The following is a 21,201-nucleotide window of genomic DNA, read 5'->3' as shown; positions in this document are numbered from 1 at the left end:
CTCCAGCCGTCTAACTGTCTTGGTACCCCTTCATGGGGCTCTCACATATGTGCTGATATCTCAGATGGAGGACCAAAGCCGGACGTGGCATTCTGGATGTGGGCTCAAAATTGCTGGGGTTTCCCCTGATCTACTGCCTGTGCGATCCCCTGTGTGCTAACAGTTTGTCGCTGCAAGGATGCATTGCTGCCTGCTGTTCAGCCTGTCCCCCAGGATGCCCAGGTTCTTTCTGTCTGGTTGCCACCTGCACAGTTGGTCCCCAGCTTCTGCTGCTGTGTGGGGTTATATTCCATACCAGGTGTAAAGACCTTGCATTTGTCTTGCTTGAACTTCAGGAGGTTTGTTCAGGAACCATTTCTCTGGCTTTTTTTGACATCCTTTTAAAAGGCAGCCCTGCCATTTAATGCATCAGTTGCCTCCCATTTGGTGTCATCCACAGTCTTACTAAAGGTGCAATCTGTCCCATCACCCAAGCCGTTGATGAAGATAGTAAACCATGTCAAGCTTTGCTGAATGCCACTCATAACTGGCTGCTGGGTAGGCGTTGAATTGTTAACTACTAACTTGGCGCATGACGATCTCGCCAGTTTTTCATTTGCCTTGTAGCCCACCCATCTTCTTTTGAGGACTTGCTGCTTCTCCCAGCTTGATATTTTGGAAGCTCCTTGTAATATTGGGGCTTGGGGGAGGGTGGGGGCAAGGTAAACCATTTCCTGCCAAACAGTCTTGGGAGTTTAAAAAGTGCCATAACTGGAGAAGTTTTCTCCTGTTACAGAGACGGCAGGATACATAATGGGTGAACTCAGATGCTCTAGCCACTTTAGTGACAAAAAGAGGAACTGGTGGTAAAATTTGATCTGGCAAAGGTTCTTTGTTGTGAAATGCTGCCACGGGAATTGCTCTTGAAGAACGGGAGCTTCCTGTTACTGAGCTGCGAAGTATTCCTTGCCTGGCTCTGGCTCTGGGTGGATGCTGTGCAATCTGTCTGTCTGCACTTTGTGAAAGACGGCTTTCCTGAAAATTTTTAATCATAGTTTTTCACTTTGAGAAAAATTTTGAAGAAGACACTGTCCTCTGTGAGGTGTTTGCAGGAGAATTGCAGGGGCTTAAATTTTCACAATTTACCTGAGTTTGCAGGAAGGATTGTAGAATACCTTGTGAAATCGTCCATAATTTGTTCTCGGGATGATGGTATAAAGCTCTGTGAGCAATTGCGTTCTGTACGGCATACAAGGCAGCAGTAACGTTAGATACATGGAGATCTGAAACAACATAAAGAGCGTGGGCACAAAGAGCTCACCAGTGTCTTCTTGCTGATTCAGCCTCGGTTTAAGTCTGTAGAGGGGAAGAGGACCCTATGCCTCCAAAGCTAGTGAGACATGAACTGCCTTGATCTCAGTGGGTTTTTGTTTATGTTCTGAAACCTTTTAAGTGTTAATGTTGGCTTCTGTTCGTAGTTGCTTGATCTGACACATCTAGTTAGTATTCATGTGGCAGTCTCCAATGCTTTGGCCCAGATAACACATCTTCCTACTCTAATAAGGATTATTAAAACCAGCTATCATATAATGAAACTGATACTGAAACAATTCTGTCCTGTTTGTTGCTAAAGGAAAAGATAAACTGTAGATCACATGTCTTGATTAACTAAATCCAGTTTTGGCAAATAAGGGAGTTTGAAGGCACTTTGTGCTGTTAAGCTGGGTATTTCTGCCTCCTTTAGCATTCTTGCTGTTTGGAGAACGTTTTTCATTTTCTGTTTCAGCTCTGGATGTGTTTTTGCTTTATTCAGTCATTTTGGACTGCTCTTCCGGGTGATGTGGCGGATGGAGGTGTGTGTATATAGTGAAATCTAAAAGAGAAAATGTTGCTTGTGTATAGCTGGTTTAAGCCCATCTGCATCATTGGTCTAAAATAGCAACTTAAATTTGCTTTCATCCAATAGATTTCTTTCCATCCTCTCTTCAAGTCTGAGAATGGTTTTGTTTTGGGAAAGGAAGGGACCCATGGAATATCTTCACGGTGACAGCAGAGTGCTTTGCTGAGGTGATGTTTAGAGCAAATAAGGGCCTGGGCCTGGACCTGGAAGATAAAACTGCACTGCTGAGTTTCCACTGATGAAGATGTAGGTGAGGAGGAGAAGAGGAGGAACAAGAGAGAATCTATAACTGATAAATCCAGTAATGATGAGCAGTCATGGCCTGGTTTGGCCATGCCTTAGCCATCTTCTTGTTACTGTGTTCCCAAGTGTTCATAAGCACCATGTCGTTGTTTCCTTTGGGAGCCACGGATGTAAAACAATTTAGAGACAACTTTCTTCTTTTTAAACCAGACTTGCAGTGGTTTGCTTTTTGTCCTCTTTTGTGTGAAAATGTTACCCTTTGCAACTAATCCATAGATCCATAGTTGTGATTTTATGTAGTATTAGTTCAAAATAGTTTCCTGCAAATATAGCAAGTTAAGACAGCAAGTTAAACTTTAAGACAGTTTTGTTTTTTTCTTTTTTTTATTTGTACTGTAGAACTTCCTCAAACCGCAAGTGGTGTGATATGCTTGCCTTGGCAAACTTGTGTTGCTTAGGTAGCATACAATGAGATGTTATACTTGCTAGCTGGATTTTTCATTTGGTTTTATGATTATGTGAAATGGTAGCAAGAGGAAAGGTACCTGCCTCGCAACAAATGAGGACAACTGATACATACGTTTTTTTAATCTGAGGTACATGTGAAAAACGTGTGAGAAGTAACAGAGCAATGTTCTGGCAAGAAGCATTTTCATCTCTAATGGAAAGGATAGTTTTGCTGTCTGCTAACCTGGCTTCTGGAAGGAGAATTTCACATAGCATATTACCATGAGTGATAATATCTCCTAAACTTGAAGCTTTACACCCACACTTCACAATAGAAGGGGGAAAATTAAAATTTTATTTTTAATTCTAACAGTAGATTTTAAGGACTTCTGCAGTTGTACCGTTCCCTTCTCTTCATATTTTGGATTCTATTGCCTTTAAGTAGTTTGATGTTCAAATCTACTGATACAAAGTTAATAGGATAGATTTTGAGCTTTTGATCTCCTGAAACTTTATCCATTTAACTTCCCATTGTTGCAGTATTTTGAAATGAGTACTGAGATATTGTTTGGATATTCTAGTTTAAATTGGAAGTGCAAAAACTGGTATCAGTGCACGTAATGTGTGTGTTTTGCTGAGCTGATGGGATTTCTGTTTCTCCAAATATGTTACTGTAATTCTTAATCTGAAGACCTAGTTGCATTCATAGATCGAAGTTGTGGATATTCCTTTAGATATTTGATTGGTCTTGGATCTTAGCATTATGGAATTTGTGCTATGGTGCATGTGTTTACCACTCTCACTTTATAGCTGCAGTTAAAAGTGTTAGTTTACCATAAACTGTTTTTTTTTGCATGCTGTGCATTGGGAGCTTCTTGTCAAGACAATTACTGACTTTGTGATATGCTTTAGTGCCATTCCTAGCAGTTTTCAAGGTGAATTAACTTTTTTCCAATATTAGAAAAGATCAAGGGTGTTACGATCAACATTAACCTACATCTCTTCATGATGGTGGCCATACATATTCAGGTGACAGCCACTTTCTCTTAAGCTCTAAAACCTGGAGGCTAAAGCTGTCTATAGCAGAGAAATGGAGACAAGCTTTTTCATTCTTCTTGAAACGCAAGACTAATTCTCTAATTAGTTTGGTTCATCTTAATGCCTGCAGACAAGGGGGCACAGTAGATGTTGCTTAGACTGTTATGTATTCTCCAAACAAGTTTGTATTCTGCAATACTCTTTGTAGGTCAGATTTTGATCACAGGAAATTGCTGATCTCTGTTCTGTGTTGTTTGAAACAAAGAAGGTGGAGGGGGAATGTTCATTTTCTCAAATTCTTTATTTCTGCAATCTGATGTTTATTTGCTTTTGGTTTAAGTTTTCAGGTTGCTAGTTCTAAGGTTGTTACGGATGACATACCATAATGTAGTATGCTACTGGGCTTGCACTTCTAGTATGCTCGCAGCCTGTCAGGTTTCCTTATAGGAGCTGACAAAAGGATTAATGACTTCTTTGTGAGTTGTTTTGTTTTTAATCCTAGACAGATAAGCTGGAGATACTGGGAGAAGCTATGATCCACTTGTGCCAAGACTGAAAAGCAAAATTGTTGAAAACTTCGAATGACTCCTCCTTCCACCACCCAAAATAAATTACAGCTGGAGGAACTAGGGCTAAAATGAGAATAACAATTGTGTTTTGATGATCTGACTTAAGTAATTTTGTGGAGTTTATGTGAAACTTTTGAGCGGTGATTTGTGAAGATGCAGATCATTACTTATTGCTAGTAAACTTAGCCAGGCTGGACAGGGAGGACATAATGTTGCAGTGCCAGCGGTAGGTTTTTCAAAGGATATTGGCCAGAGTCCTTTGGCACATTGTAAAACGTTGATCTTGAGTTAGAAAGGACCCTTCTGCCAATGATTTGAGGATGATTAAACTTTTCTAGGCATTTCTTCTACAGTCATGACTTCTTCTACAGTGGTGACTTCTAAATTCTTTAGTTTCCTGATTGTCAACCTACTGTTTTAATCATATGGCCAGCCATATGTGAACTATGGTATAGTTTGTGACTATGAGTAGAACCATCTTGAAATGTGTTTTATGAACTTCAAAATTAAACTCCTAAGTTTCCAAAATAGCTTGCCAACAGTTCAGAGGCTATTCAAAGTGTAAACCAGTCAGTTGCAGAATGTGTTTCCCAGGGTGTTGGAACGACACTAAATATTGATTGAATCATTTCCTCGAAGCTCCATCTACTTAGACTAAGGGAGCTTGTTTTGTTCTTATGTGCTTCAAATAAAATACAACCGGCAACTATAAATAACTTTGTAGAGATAGTTTGGCCAAAGTCTTTCTGTCAATGTAACCAACCAAAATATTAACCAGCACAGTGAGAATCACAGCTGTTAGGCAATGTATTTCTTGTGCTGTAATTATAACTTTTTGTTTTGTTTCTTAATGGAGCGGAAACATTATGCTGATGAGGCATGTTATCTACCTCATCAGTAATCTTCATTGGCCTCTAAAAATTGGGACTACTTACACAGAGGATATTAAATAGTCATTTGGTGGTTTAGACATGAGATTTCACTAACTTCACTACAGAAATGATAAAATAAGAATGGTCTAGCCTGGAAGGCCATGAGGGCCGGGGCTCCTACAGGCTGCTGAACTCCTAGTCAGAGAGCATGAGCATACTCCTGTGCTTGACAGGAAATAAGGGAACTGCAAAAGAAAGTGTTCATGGTGTTGGCGCTGCCAGAAAAGGTGAGCTGCTTTTCCCATTTTCTTTGGGAAGGAGGAGGAGAGCAGAGATGGGTTAAAGAAAGTGTCCTGTACTGATCCACCACTTGGATCACACTGAATAGACTGCAAACACCGTTTACTGAGGTTTCTAGTTTAGGGCATCAGATACCTTTCAGTTTATTTACGTAATAGTCTCCAGTACATTGTTGAAACTAATACTTTTAAAGTCGTTAAAACTTGTATTTGAGTTTTTGTCGAAACTATATTTTTCTGTAGAATGACTTACTTCCTTGCCTGCAGCTGTGTTGTCTGTAGAAAGTCTTGTGTGAGGAACTCCAACGTATTGGCAAAAATACAGTTTGAAACTAGTTGATTTGCCATTCAGAGGACCCTTTTTTGTTGAGCTAGGACTAACGACTTCACAACTATCAAGTGATTCCAGGGCTCTTGAAGTGTTTCTGACTGTTACAGCAATGATTACAATTGCAGTATACTTCGTGCAGGCAAAGGCATATGTCCTATATTTTGAGAGTATATGAGTCATTGTTTCCAAAATTTTGGTGGGAAGGGCAGCTGACAACTATTCTCGACCTGAGTTGTCAAGAGAGGATACCACAAATGTAACGTGGTTGGATTGATGTGCCCTATATTTGGCGAAGTTTTAATTTCCATTTAGCTATATCAAAGTGTGAAAATGACAGAATTATGTAGCTGTCTTTATCTGGATGCTTTATATGTATGCTAGCTACCTAAATGGTGATTTTTAATTATTCATAATAAAAACAGTATCCAGTGTCTGAGGAAAGAGGAGAACAGGGTCAGGACTTGATTAATGCAAAACTTAATGAAACTCCTGTTCCTGTGCAACAAGACGAGATCTAGGTTGACGATCCAGCGATTTCAGCTTTGCCCTTTGCATGATGTGTCCATGTACTTACAACACACATACAGTCTGCTTCTGTAGCAGCAGCTTACACTTTCTGTGAATTAAAGCAATTTGCCTTCTACACAGATAGCATATTACATGGATTTAGTTTTACAATCCATTCAGCCTTAGACACGTAATAATGTCAAGTAACATTAAACATTTCTGGGGATCATATCCATTGCCACAGCCTTTCCTTATTTATCTGCTGATAGTCTTCCTCCACCCCCACCAAACTTCTCTAGCCTGTTACTGACATCACGTGTGCAGCGCTGAGCAGAAATAAGCTACCTGTGTCTCAAGGAGCACATGTAGCATTGGCACGTTATGTGCTGCACTTAGTTTTCAGAAGTTTGAGTATTGTTCTGCTTGCTGAAATGGTGTTAATCAGCCTTAATGGCAGTGTAGCAATTTTGTCTTAATTTTCATGCTGATGTGTACAATTTAATTCTTATTATTGATGGTCAGCTAACATCAAGTACATCAGGCATCTACATTAGGACTTGAATAGTGGCTTCTCTTACAGGAATAAAATGGTTGTAGTTGTTGATGGGATATATAGATTTTGGTTGTTTGTTTCTTAATGTAGGAAATATAAAAGTTTGAGAGTTGTAGTAGCTAAAATGCTAGTTTTTGCTCATCTCAAGAAGTAAAGATGTTGCTGAAGTGTTACATTACTTTCTGGAACAGATATTAAAGGTCCTTTATAAAAGCTGTTTTCTAATCGGGTCTTGCTTTTTATCTTTCCCTTTATAGCTAAACCAGGTGGACGGGTGAAATGCCAGTATATTTCTGCTGTGGATAAAGTGATCTTTGTGGATGATTATGCAGTAGGATGTAGGAAAGATCTCAATGGCATCTTACTCTTAGACACAGCTCTGCAAACGCCTGTTTCAAAACAAGATGACGTGGTTCAGCTTGAATTGCCAGTTACAGAGGTAAGATGTGGCAAGGCGGGGGGGGGGGGGGGGGGGGGCGGGCGGGCGGGGAAAGGTGTATGTAAATAACTCTGTCAGAAATACTGAAACCAGACATTTGACCCTGAGTTTCTAGTGTGGTATTAACAGCATGTAATGGAAAAGTTTCTTAGTTATTAGCTGTCATAGGGCAATAGCTTTTTGCAGTTATCTGTATCTCAAACAAATAAGAGCTTGCTTCATCAAGAGCACATTATTTCAGATGAAAGAACTTTTTAGTGACCAGAAATAAGGACTCGTTTCCAGAGCTTTGTCAGTGCTTATGTATGGAATCTGTAGGCACTTCTAGAAGTCAGTCTGGGCTGCTAGGCATCCTTGAATTTTTTTGGTTTAGGCTTTCAGGGAAAAAAAAGACAGTTAGAATCAGCTAATATGGTGTTGCTACATGTGAAGAATTAATGCTAGAATCTAACTTTTCTAGCTAGGTCAGTTGGCCTAATGAAAGACTTCTTTCCCTACAGACCTGGCTTCCCTTTTATGTTTGGACTATCGCAGCTGTAACGCGATTCCTCCTGGTTTGAGACAGTATAACCAAGGATTTAGTATCACTTTAAGGGTATCTAATGTATACATTTTTGCGTAGAGTGTAATGCTTAGGATTTTGTTGCACTGGTTTACCTTCAGCTAGCATAGCATTTATTAGGTGAGGTAGCACCTACGTTCTTATTTTCAAACATTGCCTAATACAAGATAGCTAACGATTGCTTCTATTCTCAGGCACTCAGTGATGAGGAAAGTAGCTTTCACCTTTGTAGTGGTCATGAAGTAATAGACCTGGGAAGTAAATCTGTACAAGAATTTTAATTACAAGCAAGATTAATTCTTTGTTTGAGAAAAGCATAGGGCATCTGCCAATGGTAATATTTAGAATAGTGCTTATAGTTGAAAAAACAAAACTGGACTACTAGATCCAGATTCTGAATCTTTAAAGCATTCTGAGAAAAGAGCACTTCCCACGCATCTCTGTGGGAAATAAATTTATGTTGAATAATGCACCACCAACAAAAATTTATCTTGAGCATTGATTTAAAATATTTATGTGCTCTCGGAGTATTGAATAATAGGTGCTTATTAGGATCCAAGAATGTGTGTTATATGTGAGGTTTTTAACTACTTGTCTTGAGTAGGAGTAACAGCAATAAAAAGTTGCTTCATAGAGGTCTCTGACGAGAGTTTTACAGGTTCATCAGGCTTGCTGCTGCTGGCATCATATTTACACCCTCTGTGGGTAACTACAAAATGTTGTTATGTGTGGCTGAGTGTGAAGAGACTGACAGAGGTCAGCATTTCCTTTCGTAAGTTTTGCTGTCACTGGTTTGCACTCTCACATGGTTCAATACAACCTATAAGTTTGTGTCAGTTTTGGCTGAAGATTCTTTGATTCTAAAGAGTTTACAGACCCTTATTTCAAGGTTAAAATAGAGCACTTCTCTGTAAAGGTCCTGTAGAAAAATATTGGAAAATATTATAGTTTAGTAGGAACAGATTTGGGGAGTTCATGGCCAAATAAGTGAGATGGGAGGAAAAACATTAGCAGTCTTCAGTTCTTACTTTTTTTTTTTCAAAGAGGAGGTACCCAGACCTCAGAAAATTGTAGTAAATATTAAGCAAATATCATACAAACGCATCAGTCCACCTTTCATCACAGGAAGGTCAAGAACCTTTGTCCAAGCAAAAGCCTTTATTTTTGTTAGTCTCTAGAACTTTTCTGCAAATTTTTGCACTTAATTTAAGTAGTCTTTTTACATGATTGATCTGCTGGTAATGCAGCGCGTCTTTATGCATTTCTAATCGGCAGCATTGACAAGTTATGATGCGGCCTCTTATGCTGTTTTTACTTCCCTGTAGAACACTGTAAACTTACGAACTTCCACAATCTATCTGTTGTTCTTCTGTCATCTGCAAGAGACTTGGGAAGTATGAGATGCCACAAGAATTATAATTGTCTTTTTATTGAAATCCGAGAAACAGATACAGCCTTTGCTAGGGGACTGATTTGCCTTATTTTTGTCTTTCTTCCCCTGAACTCCCCAAGGACCTAACGAAGTGGCCATTTGGCCCATTCTGTTTGGAGCAGTTTGTGGCTGTTTAAAGGACTGGCTGGCCATTGCCCTTGGGAAATATTTCCCTGTGTTTGTAACTCAACAGATTTCATGTAACATTTTTCAGCTGTTAGCCCACGTAAGAACAGATACAGAATACTCTGTGCTTTGTACATAAAGTGTACCTTTAAATCTTACCTGTTGACATGAAGTTAGCAGAGGGACAAGCTAGAAACAGATGGGATTTGGAAGAAATAGAAGTCTATAAATGGATGTTTATAGTGTTCTTTTCTAGATGCATTATTTCTGAGTTTTAAGAAATTCTAGATACTAAAGTAGCCTGGGTTTTTTTGCCTCATTTTTTACCTTCATTATACTAGCATTGTAAGTAATTTATCTCTAATTTTGTTGCAGTGTTGTTTTTCTCATTATCATCTACTTTTTTTTAAGATACAAAACTACTCAGAAAAATGTCAAGACTTTGTTCTTGCTCTCACTTTTTGTCCCTAAGCTGAATGAATCCTTTTGGAGGGAAAGCATTGGGCAATAGATGTCTCCTTTTTGATTGGCTTTAATATATGTTCTGTTTTAATTGTTTATATGACTGACATGTTTAACATTTGGTAATATTGCCCTTGAGGGAACTTGTAGTAATTACTGTCATTATGGCTTTGGTTTATCCATTGATTGGCCTACAAAGTAAAATTTGGAACTGCTTACTCAACTCTGGGTCTTTTACGGGAATTGTGCTGATATAGTATATGATAAAGTAGAATATGACAAATTGCATTTCCCGGAGTAATGAAACAGGTGTAATTCTTGTCTGTAGTTATTCAACATGGATGCTGACTTTTCTTGCACATCTGCATTTTAGGCTCAGCAGCTGTTATCTGCTTGCATAGAAAAAGTAGATGTTTCTAGCACAGAGGGATATGACTTATTCATCACACAACTGAAGGATGGTTTAAAAAATACCTCACATGAAACAGCAGCAAATCATAAAGTTGCAAAGGTAAGAATTTGTCTCTGTACTGTCTACCATGGATTACCAAGTCTAATTTGCTTGGCTACCGTTATTGAAGCATACAAAATGCTTGACTTAGTGTGGTGGATTTTGTTTGAAGAGGATGGAATGTATTATGTGTTTCTTAGTTCCTCTGTGTGAAGTTTCACTTGTTAAGAGAACAAACAAGGTTAGTTTCTTGCTGATAAACCCAAATAATAAACCCAACTGAGCTTTAAAATCTGAAGTTAAGTGACTTTCTGTGCGTTATGTCCATGTTGCTTTTGTGTGTTTGTTCTTGTAGTATTTCTTGAAATCAAGAAAGGGTGCAAGATGTGCATTTGGTTTTGCTTTTGATAGTTTTGTGGTCTATTTATTGTTTAGATGTTAACATTTTAAAATATAAACCAGGTGCTTTTTTTCTCAATTTAGTGGGCAACGGTTATGTTCCACCTTCCTCATCATGTTTTGAAGTCTGTCGCCAGTGCCATTGTAAATGAACTCAAGAAGATAAATCAAAATATTGCTGCCTTACCTGTAGCATCCTCTGTGATGGATAGGTTATCTTACCTCTTACCCAGCGCACGACCAGAACTTGGTGTGGGACCTGGTCGATCTGTGGACAGGTATATTAAGACAAAATAAGTGATGAATTTGACCCGTTAGTTATATCAAAATAAGCTCTTAGATGACTTTAATTTATTTGCCAAAGCAATTAGTCCTATTCTGTACTTTCTTGCTCTTACACATACCACTAATTAACTGTAATGCACAACGCGCTGTACATAGTACTAAACTTAGAGAAATCTTTATGGGTGCAACAAGACTGTTTTGTGTGGATTCTGACTTTAATGCCAGGCAAATTGAATTCACTTTGCTCTTAATCCCAACATGTGCTTTCAGAAGGGTAACAGTTGCAGCCCTAAATGTAGGTCCCTAGGTGGTATTGTAACACGTTAATGTGATAAGTTCACCTAGGCTTTACTCTTCATCATGTTTGATTAGTGGTTTTAATCTGAATGGACAGGTGTGTATGACTAGTTACTTAAGTTATTGGCTTTATTCAGACTAGTACTGGAGCCTTACTGAGACTGCAATGTTGGGGCATTCAGAAACTGCATAGGTTTAAGAGTGTATGTATGCCTCTTTTGAATGCAAAGAGGGCACTTGTTTGTCTAGCAAGGATAGAGCATACATACTATGCTGCATTATGAAATCAATTCCTTTTCCTTCGTACAAGAAAGAGGTATGCCCATGTTTTGTGTTTTAGAAGTTTAGGAAGTTGTTACCTTTGCAGAGTATATATATGCTACTTCTGAACTCTCTAGTAACCTGCTATGTGTTAGGGGTCAGAGAAAATTTTACCTCAGATTGTTGCTTCATCTCTTTCTGATCCAAGTAATAATGTGTACACAAGAGAGTAACCCATTATTTTAACCTTCATAAGCTGAGACTAGTTAGAATACTGATAAATCTTCTAAGTTTATAAATTCCTTCTTGAAAGTTTCTACACAAATATTCTTTGCAAGCGTATTATCAGTTCTTACAGCTCAAATAATTTAATAAAATTGATTGCATCTCTTACTTCCCTTTCCCAAGCCTCCAGGTCTACCTGTACCTCGCCATATTGTATTTTTGATTAGAGCTCTCTGAGATTTGTCTCTTAAGATGGTATAATGTCAAGTTAAGACAGCCTTTATGTGGGTGTTGCAAGAATAGTTTACTTCCTTGGTAGGAAATGTTTAATATATCCATTCTCTTATAAGATAGCAAAAATCTCCTGAAACTGAGGGGCAGAAGCAAGAAGTGAGGCACTTTTCTGTCTAGCAGCACTAGTTCTTGGGGTGATACTGGAGAATAAACTTCTGTTAAGGAAAAAGAAAAGCTGATAGTTGTTTCTTACGTACTATTTCAGATGAGGCACATGCACTGAGTGAAGGTGGAAAAGAGAGGAGCTTCTTTTCTCTGTAGATGTTGAGCTGCAGAGGAATTCATATTTTGTGATGTAGTAGTTTATAATTTTTAAGTGTTATAGTATGCAGCGAGTGATGAATGTTGGGGGAGTTTGTACCATGTATTCAGTTAAGCTTAAAATATCGCTTTGGAGTATTTTTAAATGTGCATATTCATATCTGTTGAACTAATAAACCCAAATTTTTGCAGTAGTTGTCATGTTAAAAAAACCAACTCTCTAGCAGTTCAATTGGGCTAGATTCTGCATCTTCCCTAAATGCAGAATAGCTTTGGATATCTGATGCTTTTTTTGCAGTTAGACCAAATAGGCTACCTGGAAGCTTATTTTATTAATCTTGCTTTTAAGGCCTGTAGGTTGTTGTATTGCTTTTGGTCTTCTGCTGAGGGTATACTTTAGGCACCTAAGTGAGAGAACTTAGTAACTTTTCTGTAATTGTTAATGATGATTTTAAGTATAAGTTCTAGATAACTATCTGTGGTATTTCTGTTACTAAAGCATTGAAAACATCTCATAAATAATTTACTTTTTTATTCTAAGTGGCAGTTTTGCGTAATGTAGAATTTTTCACTTTTCTAGGTCTTTGATGTATAGCGAAGCTAACAGACGGGAGACATTCACTTCATGGCCTCATGTGGGTTATAGGTGGGCACAGCCAGATCCTATGGCTCAAGCTGGGTTCTATCACCAGGTAAAAGGTTTAGTTGTTCTTAGTATTTGTTCCCTAGATGAAGGTTTGGGGAGCAGGGGATAAAGTCTTTTTTTTTTTTTTTTTTTAATGTATTTTTCATTATGGTTTTTGCATCATTGAAAGAAGTTTGTTATTCAGCTCTTTTCTATTTTTAAGTTTCAGGTTTTTTTCCATGCCTTGACATTGCTTCTTTTTTTGTACAGATCACAGAAAATATTTTTCTGAACTTCAGCATATAAAACACGTTTAAGTATCAAATTGATCTGAGTTAAACAACAATAATAAAGGTGAAGCTGGTTGTTACATAGAGTCTCTCTTTCTCCTTGTTAGATTGTTGAGTAAATATCCTTACATTTTATGTTATAGGTAAAGCAAAAAAAGCAATCAGCTTGACATCGGAGCTCTCTAACCATACTTTCCTAGTGCGACTTAAACTGTATTGTAACAAACAATGGTCCTAGATCACATTACTAAATTATTAAGCTTAGTGAATAAATACAACCTTAACATTTTATTCCACTGCTTTTGCTTATTTCCATTTTTCATTCTTTGAAATTATTTCTACTATAAAAAAATTATTTATGGCATGGATTTAGATAATGATGGCTAGACACTGTGTATCATTTGACATCAATATTGTTTGCCTCATTATGTCAACTGCAAAGCCTGATAGGTGCAAGTGGATAAAGTTTTTGGAGGATTTCTTAAGCTTGTTCAGGAGGAGAAATGCAGGGAATTCATATGTTAGAATTGCACCTGCATATTCCCAAGCACATCTCACTGACTTGAAATGTGGTCATGAAAATGCCAGATTTTAAGAGAATGGAAATTTCCATTCTTTTTCCTCTGTCACAACTGTTCTTTGCAGAGGAGTGATATAGAATGCTTTATATTCCAGCAGATTGAAGGCATAATAGGAAATATTTATTTAACCTGTGTTTTTCCAAGCATGCAGATGTACAGTTATTCTGCTGAGGTTCTAAATTTTTTGAACCTTGTGAACTTTTTCCAAAGAAAAAAAAATGTCTTAGCAGTGATGCTGAGTTCAGTTCTGTCTGTGTGTTTTTTATCCGGTGGCTTGCACAGGTGTTGGTTCTGAGTCTCTTCTACAGTAATGTGGTGTATCTTTTTTTTTTTTTTAATGTGAAATGCTGCCACTTTATAGTGTGTAATTTGAGGCCTTTTATACATTTGATGTAGTGCTTTGCTATGCCACTAGAAGAAGGGGAGGACTTGATCACCTAGTTAAAGTGTTTTGTAGTACATAGCTATATAAATTTCAAGTGTTTCTTCTTATTTTTATAGCCTGCTTCATCAGGAGATGACAGAGCCATGTGCTTTACTTGTAGTGTGTGTTTGGTATGCTGGGAGCCCACAGATGAACCTTGGTAAGTTTAATAATGTTTGGAGTAGACTTGATTTTGTGCTGAAGAGGTTAGAAATCTTTAGAGGACGAAGATCAACATTATCTCCATGAGATTTCTGGTGAGTTTAGGGAGTGTCACTGACAAGAATGGATTTCCGGAATGATTCTGTGGGACAAATCACAAAATAATTCCCTGTACTATGTCAAATTTCTGTATAATAGTAAACCCAAGAAATTGTAGTTCGTTTTATTTCTTAATTCTGATTTGCTGTTTCATTTCAAATTGTTCTATGGCAAAGATGGTAGCCAACATCTCTTTGGAGGGATCTAAACTCAATCTTTTGTATGATTGTGACTAGAACACATCTTTTTTAAAGTTCTTAAACTGCAACGGCCATGCAGTGCATATTTGCCTCCTATGGAAAGCTGCAAGATCCGTTACAAGTTTCCTGAATCAGCTAAAATTTTGCATAGTGACAGAAATGCAGGACGTTATATTGATTTTTAAAAGGGTTCTTAATGTAGTTTTTGTCTTGATTATTTGGTAATTTATACTCGTTATTTGAACACATCAGGTTCCTGACTTGCTGGAAACTTTCCTTTGTTATTTTATCTTCATAGTCGTTGTCTCCTCCTTTCCCTTGTTAGTTTCCAGACATTTCGTAGTAGTGTAATAGCTCTTTGCCATGTCTCTGCCTTAGGTATATATTGAGATTAGAAATTTTTTTTTTCATGCTTCTTGGTCAATGTGTCATTCAGGACTGTTGTCAATTTAGTTCTACATCCATACTTACAAAAATCAGAAGACAGGACATTGCTTCATCTTATTAAGGTTACTTATAATAATATCTCATAACACTGGAATTCTAATGTATGTTCTGTAGAATTTAATCTGTGCTTTTCTTCATGAGGATATGGTGGGTTACTGCCTATAGAACAACTATTTTTTTAAATAACTAATACTGGTTATATTAAGAGCACTGTGTGTAGATTCCTCCATTTCAATATGAATATCTGTTAAGTGATCAAAGGCTTTAATACAGCCTGCTATTGAGAAACAGCGGGGAAAGCTGCGCTAGTAACTTCAGAACGCTCTTGCATGGTTGACTGCAATACAGTTCAAACAGTTCAGTTTCAGCTTCCCTTCAAGGGCTGAGTTTGTATATGATGTGTGTATTTTTCACAGTAAGAAATCAATGTTTGCTATGTTTGTTTTTAATATGAAAAGGTCTGAACATGAGAGACATTCCCCAAACTGCCCATTTGTCAAGGGTGAGCACACTCAGAATGTACCTCTTTCAGTCACACTGGCAACAAGTCCAGCACAATTTCCCTGCACAGATGGCACTGACAGAATAGCCTGCTTTGGATCTGGAAGTTGCCCTCATTTTCTAGCTGCTGCAACAAAACGAGGAAAGATCTGCATATGGGATGTTTCCAAACTTATGAAGGTATACAATATAAACAACCAATTTTCATTAACTAATTACTGATTAAGCATATCTCGATTTAAATCAAAGACGTCTTCTGTTTTTTGTTGTTGTTTCTCAGGTCCACTTAAAATTTGAGATCAATGCATATGATCCGGCTATTGTGCAGCAACTTATGTTATCAGGAGAACAGAGCTCAGGGGTTGACTCAAGGAGACCAACATTAGCATGGCTAGAAGATTCATCTAGCTGCTCAGATATACCAAAATTAGAAGGAGACAGGTATGCCAATCTACAAAATAAGAAATATGAAATGCTGCTGTATAAGTGGTAAATGCCGTTTAGTTAAGTCATGCTTTGTGAAACATAAGATTGGTAAGATTTTTTTTTTCATGGAGATAATTTTTTTTAATCACTGCATATCTGTACTCAATTCAACACTTAAAAAACAATAACCTAAATTTCTGTCTTTAAAGCCAGTTCCATTTTACTCCTGCAGTTTCAGTTTTTATACTCCACTAACAGAGAGATACCAGATCTCATTGCTGCCCTGTGCTGATGTTTCAGAGGCAGAGAAGAAAGAGAAAGGAATATAAGATTTGGAACAACTTTTCATTTTAGTAATGGGTTATGCATTTCAGGTTTTGAAAGTAAAGGCTACATGCGTTTCTCTGATTGCTTCTCTGTAATTTCTGGTTATGTCATTCTGAAAATAAATTATGTGGATGTGCTAGGAATTGCTTTCATTTTGTACCTTAAACACATGCATACAGACTCTAAGCAATTAGGCAGTCCTGTCGCAAGCTTTTAGATTAGATAGATTGTATGCCAGTGCTTAGAAAGTGTCATGTGAGAAAAAGCAGTATTCTTTCATTTATGCTTCTTATAGTTTGTTACTAGAAACTCTTTTCTCATATTACCAAAACTCAAACAAAAGTATGAATAATTGTTGGAAAACTCAGGACAAAAGGTGTTTGGGGAGTCTTGCTAGTTTTCTGAGTGTTTCTTCTTAAACTTCAGCATCATGGAAAGTAACAGTACTGCTACATGCACAGGAAAGTAAATCTTTGGTTTTAAGCTTGGTGTGATTCCTACAGTACTGCAGAGCAAATATGAAGCTTGCTCTTCTGAAGAGGGTATGTAGAAACATGGGCAACATCAGAGTGTGGGGCCTGACAGCTGGTGGGGCCTAGACTTTTACGGTAGCTTTAGGGCTGTAAACTCCTTGAGAGTTAAAGAATTAAGCCAATTTTAAGAGCTGGTTAAAGGATAGCACAATCAGTACAATCATACTGCTCAGAACTAAGCATCTTTCACTTCACTTAATCTATATGAAATTTACTATCACTTTCCCACTCAAGGGGAAGCTGGATCAGAGTCAAAGTACTGAATTGTTGCCGTCTTGTCGCAAAGTGAAGGTTGATCAGGTTTGAGCCAAACAAGATTTATTTCTTGGGCGTGAGGAGGAAGCATCCAGTTTGTTGAAATTTGGGGATCTGACTTGGTACTGTGAGTAGTTATACCTAAAGCTGCAAAGGCATTAGTGTTCTTCCTGTGTGTAAAGAGCCTGTAATAGGAGATTGGTTCTTACATTGGAAAAGCCAGATGCGTAAAATCTTCATATATTCTTAGAAATACTGAAGGACCTATTTCTCTTGAAGAGGTATCTTGAACAGAATCTGCTTTTATGAAAAAATGATTCATCTGGTTTTAAAAGCAGCACACTGTTCATACACCCTTTCTGTACGAGCTGCAAAATTTCCTTGGTAGAATTACGACCAGTCTGGCAGCTCCACGTTTCGGACTATTTTGAGGAGCTTTGAAGGTGTCATCAGTTTTTAGCAGTTTTGTTTGGTTGGTTTTGTTTTTCTTGGAAAGATTCCTGAGACCTGGCTTTCATTTTAATTCCGTTTATGTCTGAATACAATGGTAGAATGAGGCAAACGGAAAGCTGGTCTGCTGGTTTGATGATGGAGGAAAAAAAATCCTTATATTGTTAGAGTCTGTGACCAACTCATCAATGGATGTACAATGCTGACTAAAAGAAATGCCAGGTTATAATACACATCGTATTTTTTACTAATTTTTAAAAATTTAATTAAAAATAAGAATGCAGCTAAAGTGTACATGGTGTCATTCATGCATTATCTTTTTTCAGTGATGACCTACTGGAGGATTCAGACAGTGAAGAGCATTCCAGATCGGAATCTGTGACAGGTAGGTTATGTCTGATCCATGCATTTAGAGGTCAGGAGGGAAATTGTTCTTCTCAGGCTTTTTAAAAAAACCCGTCAAAACCAATGATATTATATTCACTGTACTAGAAAAATGGAAAAAGATTGACCTTGAAAGCAATGCAAATATTTAAGTCACTGTTTGTGTGGTGGAGAGATTACATACAGGAGAAAAGAAAAACCCTACTTTGTTGGTTAATAAATGTCTTATTTGACAACAAGCATTGCTTATCTTCCTGTCACTAAAACACACAAACCAAGTTAAAAGAACTTACTTAGAACGGGAACAAATTACAGCTGTACAAAACCCTTTAAATGCAGGGGATTGCCAGAGAGAGTTCCTGTATCTTGATTGTTTCCCTGTGGGTATGCACTGTGGGAGAGTGTTTCTCTTCCTGAATAAAGATTTCCTATGGAAGCAGAGTAGCGCTATGCATGGTGTTCTTGTGTTATTTTCTTAGAGGTTGAATCAGAAATTTTGATGGGAGGGAGGGTTACATGCTTTTTTTCCATAATCCGGTTTACATCTTTGAGCGAGGATCAGCAAATGGAAAAAAAAAAAAAGAACATGTGCACGTGCATACACAAAAGGAAATAGACCTGACATGTAAAAAGGATTTTTTTCAACAAAAGTATTAGCAAAAATGGTGCTCTGTCATTTATGCTGAAGTCACCTCTTAATCTGAGTTCGTACAGTGTCCTTTGTAATCTTTTAAATCTCTTCATTACTTAGTTGAACTCTTCTGATTCATTGTTATTCTTGCAGTACAGTTTAAGTTGAGCAGGCTCTCTCCCTTAAGTTTTTACTGGGTTTTGTTTTATAATAGCTTGGAGTTCTTTCTATTAGGTGGTCTGTTACATGCTGGGAAGTGTCAAGTTTGAGAGTAAAATGACATGTTTTTCAACTAAGATTGGAGAATGAATCTGCAGAATTGCAAGTTTTTGATGGTAGTGGATTGTCTAGGAAGGAAGGGGAATAATATATGGCAGAACATGAATTGAGTTGATTAGATTAGTTGGATTGCAGTATGGTGGTCTAGCCTAAGTAGAATAATTAGTAGAAAGATAATGCTTTTTATGGGGAGACTTGTTACAAAGGCTAATGTCCTGTTCTCTTTACTTTCACTCTTGTTGATAAAATTAGGAGAACCATTAGTCTATGTGGAAGAAATGTTTCTGGGCCTCTTTTATTGTTTCTTGACTATCAAATCTTGAACATATGGAATGTTTTAACATGTTGAAACTGTAGAGCAGTGACTTTTGCTTAATTATGAGGATAAGTCCGTAATATATGCAGTATGATTCCTTTTTTTGAACACATATTATGTTAAATGTTTTTGTTTTCAAGGGCATACATCACAAAAAGAAACTATGGAAGTCAGCCTTGATATAACAGCTCTCAGCATTCTTCAGCAACCTGAAAAACTTCAGTGGGAAATTGTTGCAAATGTTCTGGAAGATACGGTTAAGGATCTAGAAGAACTTGGGGCAAATCCCTGTTTGGCCAACTGTAAGAGTGAAAAGATGAAGGAAAAACATCTAGAACAACACAACATTCCTTTTCCTTGTTTATTAGCTGGAGGTCTATTAACATACAAATCACCTGCTACCTCTCCTGTTAGCAGTAACTCTCAGCGGTCACTGGATGGCTTAAGTAGGACTCGAGGTGAGAGTGTCTCGGAACAGGGCTCAACTGACAATGAATCCTGCACTAATTCAGAACTGAATTCCCCTCTGGTAAGGAGGACTTTACCTGTATTGCTGCTATACAGCATTAAGGAGTCTGATGAAAAAGCAGGAAAACTCTTTTCACAGATGAACAATATTATGAGTAAAAGTATACATGATGATGGTTTCACAGTTCCACAGATCATTGAAATGGAGCTGGACAGTCAGGAACAGTTGCTGTTACAGGATCCCCCTGTGACTTACATTCAGCAGTTTGCAGATGCTGCAGCCAACCTAACTTCTCCGGACTCGGACAAGTGGAGCTCTATGGTTCCCAAGCCTGGGACTTTGGTTCAGTGCCTGCGTCTGCCAAAGTTTGCAGAGGAGGAGAACCTGTGTGTAGATTCAATCACTCCTTGTGCAGATGGAGTTCATTTGTTAGTAGGACTGCGGACTTGTCCTGTCGAATCTCTGAGTGCAATAAATCAAGTAGAGGCCTTGAATAATTTAAATAAATTAAACTCGGCACTATGTAATAGAAGGAAGGGGGAACTAGAATCAAGTCTTGCTGTAGTAAATGGCACGAGTATTGATGTAATCCAACATGAGTCACCAGCAGATGTACCAACTCCTTTAATAATTCAACCTGAACAGAGAAGTGTTAGCGGTGGATACCTAGTGCTTTATAAAATGAATTATGCCACTAGAATAGTTACTCTAGAGGAGGAACCGGTAAAAATCCAGCATATCAAAGACCCCCAAGACACAATTACCTCAATGATTTTGCTCCCACCAGATATATTGGATAATCGAGAGGATGACTGTGAGGAGCCTGTAGAGGAAATACAATTAACTTCTAAAAATGGCAGTGGGAGAGAGAGAAGATCTGAGATCTCTACTCTTGGGCACCTGGTAATAACTACTCAGGGAGGATATGTAAAAATACTAGATCTTTCGAACTTTGAAATTCTGGCCAAAGTGGAGCCACCTAAAAAAGAGGGCACTGAGGAACCAGATATGTTTGTCTCTGTGATATACTGTTCGGGCACAGACAGATTATGTGCATGCACCAAAGGTAAGACTTTTCTTTAAAAAATTTTTTTAATGCTTGATTTGACTGTATTTGGATTATATTATAGAATGTGTGAATCTAAGATTCAAAATAGTAATAGGCAAATTCCACTGAATTTATGTACAGTTTAATTCTGTTCTAGGGAGCATGGACTCTAATCAATCCCTCACCTTAAATGTAGATTTTAATCTCTAAAATGGGAATAACTCTTGGGTATGTCCAGTGTACTGGTAAATTTGGTCTTGTAGAGGCACAGATTTTCTTGAACCCAAAACAAATAAAGATAATTCTTGTATGTAATTATTTCTGTGCTAGAGATCCACATTTCAGAAAAATGTCTCCTGTCTGTAACTGGCGATATTCAAGAGGGTAGAGAAGATAGCACTTTTATACCCTATTCCAGTGATCAGTTGTATCTTATTTCAGATAGGGCTGCTGGTTCTGCTTCAGCCTTTTGCAATTGGGATTACACTTTCTTGAGCATGAGAAATCTTTTTCAAAATGAAC

The 21,201-nt window shown here is 37.7% G+C and overlaps 1 protein-coding gene across 10 annotated transcripts in view; it reads left to right on the top strand.

Moving 5' to 3' along the window:
* BIRC6 (baculoviral IAP repeat containing 6) overlaps positions 1 to 21,201 on the top strand; it is a 189,764-nt gene that overhangs the window by 9,078 nt on the left and 159,485 nt on the right. For 9 of the 10 annotated variants that reach the window (XM_082307527.1, XM_082307526.1, XM_082307525.1 and 6 more), the window contains exons 2-10: positions 6,996 to 7,177; positions 10,133 to 10,270; positions 10,694 to 10,887; positions 12,813 to 12,924; positions 14,230 to 14,312; positions 15,519 to 15,741; positions 15,842 to 16,002; positions 17,879 to 17,937; positions 19,303 to 20,697. In XM_082307527.1, coding sequence (XP_082163653.1) covers positions 6,996 to 7,177; positions 10,133 to 10,270; positions 10,694 to 10,887; positions 12,813 to 12,924; positions 14,230 to 14,312; positions 15,519 to 15,741; positions 15,842 to 16,002; positions 17,879 to 17,937; positions 19,303 to 20,697 — 2,547 coding nt within the window. Of the gene's footprint in view, positions 1 to 6,995; positions 7,178 to 8,397; positions 8,496 to 10,132; positions 10,271 to 10,693; positions 10,888 to 12,812; positions 12,925 to 14,229; positions 14,313 to 15,518; positions 15,742 to 15,841; positions 16,003 to 17,878; positions 17,938 to 19,302; positions 20,698 to 21,201 lie in introns of those variants that run through there. The other variant, XM_082307531.1, reaches the window with a different exon arrangement.

Source organism: Platalea leucorodia, assembly GCF_965183815.1.
Source record: "Platalea leucorodia genome assembly, chromosome: 3".
NCBI lineage: Eukaryota > Metazoa > Chordata > Aves > Pelecaniformes > Threskiornithidae > Platalea > Platalea leucorodia.
Note: the sequence above shows the minus strand (reverse complement) of the source record. Positions and strands in the feature narration are given on the sequence as shown.